This window comes from Sminthopsis crassicaudata, chromosome 2, assembly GCF_048593235.1.
Source record: "Sminthopsis crassicaudata isolate SCR6 chromosome 2, ASM4859323v1, whole genome shotgun sequence".
Taxonomy (NCBI): domain Eukaryota; kingdom Metazoa; phylum Chordata; class Mammalia; order Dasyuromorphia; family Dasyuridae; genus Sminthopsis; species Sminthopsis crassicaudata.
The window spans coordinates 567,196,227-567,202,885 of NC_133618.1; the positions used below are offsets into that span (position 1 = coordinate 567,196,227).

At 44.4% G+C, this 6,659-nt stretch overlaps 1 protein-coding gene across 2 annotated transcripts; it reads right to left on the reverse strand.

Moving 5' to 3' along the window:
- Positions 1-520: 520 nt before the first annotated feature.
- On the reverse strand, positions 521-6,659 carry RCCD1 (RCC1 domain containing 1). Of its 2 annotated transcripts, none has more exons than XM_074295187.1 (7): positions 6,395-6,659; positions 4,772-5,144; positions 4,562-4,683; positions 2,102-2,197; positions 1,737-1,907; positions 1,383-1,412; positions 521-959 (listed from the first exon to the last, which is right to left on the reverse strand). In XM_074295187.1, exons 1-7 carry the CDS (start codon positions 6,606-6,608, stop codon positions 811-813), a joined length of 1,155 nt encoding a protein of 384 aa, XP_074151288.1. In that variant the 5' UTR covers positions 6,609-6,659; the 3' UTR covers positions 521-810. The 2 variants fall into 2 exon arrangements, with proteins under 2 accessions (XP_074151288.1, XP_074151289.1); XM_074295188.1 differs by lacking the exon at positions 6,395-6,659 and adding an exon at positions 5,880-6,341.

Consider the following 6,659-nt stretch of genomic DNA (forward strand, 5'->3'; position numbering starts at 1 on the left):
CAACATTGACAATTGCCAAACCTTTTGTTCTAATCCCCTCCCCCCCATGGCAGGTTGACCAATACATGTTAAATATGTTAGCGTATAAATTAAATACAATATATGTATACATGTCCAAACAGTTGTTTTGTTATACAAAAAGAATTGGACTTTGAAATTAGCCTGTGAAGGAAATCCAAAATGGAGGTGGACAAAATTAGAGGGATTGGGAATTCTATGTAGTGGTTCATAATCATCTAGAGTTCTTTTGCTGGGTGTAGCTATGAATAATTTTTTTGGCTGAAGCAACACCTGAAAAAGTATGGTAACATCGCAGAGAATAGATAGAACTTCTTAAACTTTTTCCATTCACAACCCATTTTCTCCAGAGAAATTTTTATGTGATTCCATCTTAAATCTGAACTGCGACATTTCTAGTAACATATGTGCATGCATAGTGCAAAGTGTGCATGTGTATTCAGAACCAAGGCTAAAGTGAAGTACAACACAGCTTGGAACAAGTGTTGCCAGAAACACCTTGAATGTTAAGCATTTTTAGATTTTTAATGGTTGTATTCACAAACTTTTTACTGTTTTTTGTTTTTTTCTTTTAATGAAGTAAATTTTAGGGTTGGGCTAGAGGAAGTAGGGTTGCCCCACGCTAATCTTTTGGTTTCTTGATAATTGCCAATACCAATACAGATGGTAAACAGGGGCAAGAGTTCCATCCTTTATTCCTTTTGTTTTCTGTACCTATTAAAAGAGTACACAAAATTGCCTCTGCCTCAGATTCTTCAATCACAATAGGGTTTTGTCCAATTAGCTAGAAAGTCAGGTCTTCCCTTTCACAGCATACACGTAAGTATTCCATGGCCCACAGATCACAGTTTCCACATGGAGCAGATTATTTGTGAAATAATCTACCCGTTGGGGCCGATCCAAACTGGCAGGATTCTTGTGACCAAGTTGCCCATATTTACCTGGAAGTAAAACAAATGTCCTCTGCCATTTGCTCTCACCAACCTCACAATCTGGAAATAACTACCTCTTAAGTCCTTTACAGGAGAAGGGAATTCAAGTTGTCATCAGCCCTGGAGTACCAATGGTAACTGGAAATCTAAAAATCCCAGCATACCAAGTACTACTCAAAGCCAAAGGGTTCCAAGTCTCATTTCTAAAATGGTCACCTCTCTAGATATCCTCTAGTGCCCTTTGTAGACAACACACAGAAGGCCCACTGGCCCTGATGTTCTTGCCTTGGACTACACAGTCCTCAGGGGCAGAAAACTTAGTTGTGGACTTCCTAGAACCCCCTCCTTAGTCTTGGGCCCTTTACCTTTGTTTCTGTGAGCATGAATTCTGCCAATACAGGGAAGAACCCTGGTGCAGGTAAAGTTACTTACCCCAGCCCCAAGTGTAGAGTTCACCATCTCCTACAATTGAAACAACAAAAGTGAGGCAGTCACCATGCCGTTCACAAAGGCATTTAACAATCAGCCAACAGTTTAACCCTCTTTGAAGAACCTAGAGAGGTTCTCTAGGACATCCAGATTCATAGTGAATAGAAGAGGTGTAGAGTTTTTTTTTTTTTTTAACTGTGGTGGAAAATTGCTTCAGTTCTATCAGAAGTTCTTAGCCTTACTGACAGCCTCTAAGCCCCATTACTTATCTTCCTCCATTTACTCTTCCTAGCCAGAGGCTGATGAAGCTGGCTAGTGCCACAGTCACCAAGTAATCCCAGGCCCAGCCTTACTTACGAGTCACCACAGCCGTATGCCGGGATCCACAGCTGGCCTTGATGACCTCTGAGCCGCTGGGAAGATCTAGTAAGGCTGGGAAAGGCTGGATTGCTATGAACTGAGCAAGGTCTCCATCCCCATCAGTGGCTGGTATCTTTGCTTCAGAACTGCACGAGGAGAGCCCAGAAGCTCAGAGACAAAGAAGCAATTCTGTTTACTGAGAAAATCAACAGCAAAAGATGGCATAGTTTCTGCAATGGACTCATAAAGGGACTGTGGATTTTGTGGTGAGGATGGCTGGGGATGCTACAATTAAATGGGCATCTTGTGGGACCATAATGAAAGAAATGAGAGAGGCCAAATAATAAAATGTAATCTCTTACCACCTGCCACTGTCTTCTCTCTTTCTGCTATGGTTCTGGAAGGCAATGCAAGTTGCCCAGATTCATTCCAGCCCCAGATATAGAGATCACCGGTCTCTGGGAGGGGAAAAAACCTTTTTTACAGTTAGCACTTAGAGAAAGTAGATGGAACTACATACTTTCTTAGCAGGGTGGTGGACTTACAACTGGTTAACACTCAAGTATTTGTTAAGACTTAAGTATGTGCCAGCCACAAGTGCTAAGGATACAAAGAAAAGCAAAAATACTATTAACCCTGTCTTCAAGGAACTCCAATTCTATTGGAGAAAACAATAATGCAAACAGTCTTGTACATACAAAATCTATTTAGTGCAAATGAGAAAGTCATCAGAGGGAAGGCATTGCAGCAGCCAATGCATCAGGAAAGGCTTTCTAAAAAGTAGGATTTGGGCTGAATCATCCCAGAAGTCAGGAGGTGGAAATGAGAAGGGATAGCATTCCAGGTATGGCAGATAGCTAATGATAAAGAACAGCACTGAGAGATGGAGTGCCTGAGAAACAACCAGGAAGCCAATGCAGCTGGAATAACATGAAGGGGAGAAAAGTGTAAGAAACCTGGTAAGGTGAGAAAAGGTGGTGAAGGGTTTTTGAATGCCAAACAGCACTTGATACTTGATTCTGAAGGTTAGGGGTGACATGGCTAGACCAGCAATTTAGGGCAAATCATCTTGGCAGCTGAATAAAAGCCAGCAATACTGGCTACTCTGGCCTGGTTCAGAAGGCCAGTAGATCAACAGACCAGCTGCCAGACCTTCAAGGCAACTACAGAAGGCAAACTGTAATATAAGGGACTTGGCCAGGCCCACCCAGCAGAGTGGGAAAGTCTGCAGCACTACCGGCCCCAAGGTAGTCTCTGAGGGCTCCTGTCTCTCTGCAGAATAAGCTCAGGACAATTTCTCCTATGCTCTAGGAGCAGACATCAACATTTAAAAATGAACAAAAAAGCAAAAAGAGCTCTGGCCTAGGGACCTATTATGGAGGAGGGAAAAATCAGAACACAAATCCAGAAGAGGACAGCAAATACAAAATGCTTTCAAGTGAAACCTCTAAGGGGAATATGAACTGTTCTCCAGCTAGAAGAGTTCAAAAAGGATCTTAAAAGAGAAATAGAAAAAAAAAATTGGGAAAAGAAATGAGAGCTATGCAGGAGAGATATGAAAGTTTGGGGGGAAAAAGCCAAAAGTGTAGAAAAGGAAGCACAGAAATTAACTGAAGAAACAACTGCTTAAAAAATAAATTTGGTGAGATGGGGAAAAACCAACTCTTTAAAAAATAGAATTGGTGGAATGGAAAAAAAAAATCCACTGAACCAAACTCTTTTAACAGTAAAATTGGCCAAATGCAAAGGGAGGTTAAAAAAAAAAATAAACAAAAAAACCTAACTGAAAATAGTTGACTAAAAATTAGAATTGGACAAATGGAAGTAAATGACTCAAGGAGACATCAAGAATCAGTCAAACAAAATTTTTAAAAAATAAATAAAAAAAAGAAAATAGCTCTAGGAGAGACAATTTAAGAAGTATTGGTCTCTCTGAAAGTCATGATGAAAAAAAGAGCCTGGACAACATCTTTTGAGAAATCATCATGGAAAACTATGATGAATCAGCAATTGAAAGAATACACTGATCACCTCCTGAAAGAGACTCCAAAATGAAAACTTTAAGAAACATAGTAACTAAATTTCAGAATTATCAGATCAAGGAGAAAATACTGCAAGCAGCCAGAAACAAACAATTCAAATGTCAAGGAGCCATAATTAGGATTACCCAAGATCTAGTATTATGCATTAAAGGATCAGAGGGACTGGAATATGATATTGTAGAAGGCAAAGAAGTTTGGACTATAATCAAGAATCAACTACCCAATAAGGTTGAGCATTATCTTTCAGGGGAAAAAATGGAAATTGGGGATGAGAATGGGAGAAGAGGAAAGGGGAGGAAAAATGGGTAAGTTGTGTCACATAGAGAAGCACAAAAGACCTCTCACAGTTGAGGGAAGGAAGGGAGGGGATGACCATTGTTGGAAGTGACTGTGACACTTGAGTTGGTTTGGTGTCTCCTGGAGTTGCCAAAGACTTGGACAAAGATATAGCTAGATAAGGATGGGAGAAGAATCCCAATAGATAGGGAGGTTGGAAAGAGTTGCAACCTGCGGGATGGAGCCTCCTCCTCTATGCTGGGATTATTACTCCATTCAGCTCCTGAAATACTAAGTAGGTCCTTGAGAGGAGGCCACAACTTAACATCTTTGTTTCCCCCACAGTGGGCCCCATGTGATAGCTCTTTAATAAATATTTAACCGATCCTCAGACCCTGTCCAAGGGCTTTCTGCTTATTACCCCCACACATATACACAAGAAAATCTCTAACTGGGTGAAGGGAAGGAGCCCAAGTTACCAAGGAACAAGGAGAGGGAGCTCACCACTCACGCAGAGGGAATGCCATCCGCCAGCTGCAACTTGGGCCATAGCTAGCCCCAGAAGTGCCTCCACTGGCCGGGGCGCCAGCTCTGCCTCCAGGGCCCCATGGCCCAGCTGTCCGAGTCTGAGCAAAGAAAGATGGACAGGCACTGGGTTACAGAGCACTCTGCCTGGGACTGCCCACTGCAGACTCAGGATTCCCACTCACTTACCTGCCTGTGCCCCATGTATACACCTGCCCCATTCCACCCAGCAGCAGGGCATGCTCTGCCCCCAACACCAGCTGGCGGGCCTTCAGATCAGGACACAGGGGCTGGGAGAAAGGCTGTGTGGGGCTCACATACCACCCAGGCTCAGGAGCTAGAGGTAGTGAAGTGGGTTTCAGGGGGTCTCCCTGCTGCAGGATCTGTCGTGTCCACAGGGGTATCCCTTGTAGCTCAGGGGCTGCAGCCCAGGCCTGCATCTCTGCCGGGCTTCCTTCTGTTTCCATGCGCAGCACAAGCAGGTGTTGCTCCGAGGCCAACAGGTCCCTGCAACCAGAGAGCTGGCCATTCACAGAGCCAGACAGCACCAGGCGCCTGTCTCCTGGAGAGGGAGAAACATTGGTTGTCTGGGGCTGGCTGGAGGCAGGGGGTGGCGGCACCCTGCCCTAGGCCTTGTGGATGATGTGGAATTGTGGGCACTGAGATGGGGCGTATGCATACCCCAAGTATGGAGAATGTACGAATGAAAATCAAAGAATTTTACAGGCAGAGATCTCCCCAAGAAACCATGACATGCACAGGCCTATGATCCCCCATGAGCCATCCATTCCCTAACTTGGCTATGATGGTAGTTACATCACTATTACTTCCTGTTTTTCTTGTGGAACCTAAACCTGAACTAGCACTACTCTGTCTTATATCTGCCCTTCACCTTGACCATCCAGATATAAAACCAAAAATTAATTATTATTTTATGATTTGCTAGATGAACAAAACCTACCTTTGTAGCATCAGACAAGCTAGCATTTAAAAAAAGAAAATTATTTTGCATTTGCATTAACGTTCACCCTGTCCATCCAGACATAAAACTTAAGAAATTATTATTTTATAATTTGCTAGATGAACAAATTATAGCATTAGATAAATTTTCATTTGTTTTAAAGAAAATCATTTTGCATTTGTATAGCAATGGTAGTTCTGAGACCAAAAATGTCTTCAAAGTCCAGCTAAAAACTGCATTATCAGAAACCAATAGTCCACTAAGAAAATAATTTCCCACCCAATTTTTGTATGAAAGTTCATGGGAAATCTTGTAACCTTCCACGCTTTCTTCTACCTAATAAAAATGGTGTCAAAACAGTGTGTTCGCCCATGAGGCATCAGTCCAAGAGCTTCACCAGGATGGAGGGATACAGCAAGAAGTTGAATTGGAATGGGGGAGGGAAGCTCTGGGGCTGCAAACTCCAAAGGGTAGGGGACTGCTGAAAAAAAGAGCAGGGGAAGGGGAGGTCTAAAAAAGTGAAGGAAGAGAACAAGGAGAATGGAAAGGGGAAAGGGAATGGGGAGGAGGTAAGGAAAGGGGGAAAATGAAAGAGGTAGAGGGGGAGAGGACAGAGAAGAGGAAAACTAGAAGTGGAAAGAGGAAAGAGAAAAAGGGAGGGAAGAGGTGCAGGAGAAGTGGGAACAGAGAAGGAGAGGAAGAGGGAAAGGGGAAGGAAGCAGAAAGAAGGGGAAAGGAGAAACTGAGAAAAAAGAAGGATGGTGAAGGAGGGGCCAAAGGGGGAAAGGAGGAGTGATGGGAGGAAGGGGAGGAGGGCCAGGGAGGCGCCCCACCCCCTTCCCCGCGCTCACGAGTCAGGAAGCCCGTGAAGCTCCAGCTTGGTCGCACTTGGACAACTTCGGTGGCGGCGGTCTGCGCGTTCTCCGCGTCTCTCTCTCCCACGTCTCCCACCACCAGTGGCTCGGGCCCATGTAAGCTGCCCCGCAGCCCTCGTTCCGAGCCCAGGGCCTGGCCGAAGCCGCAGAACCCGAAGCCGAACCATCCGAGTCGGGGCAGATCTTCCATACTGGGCGCGCTGCGGCGGGCCGGGCGGCCTCCGTGCGGCCAGCGCCCTCT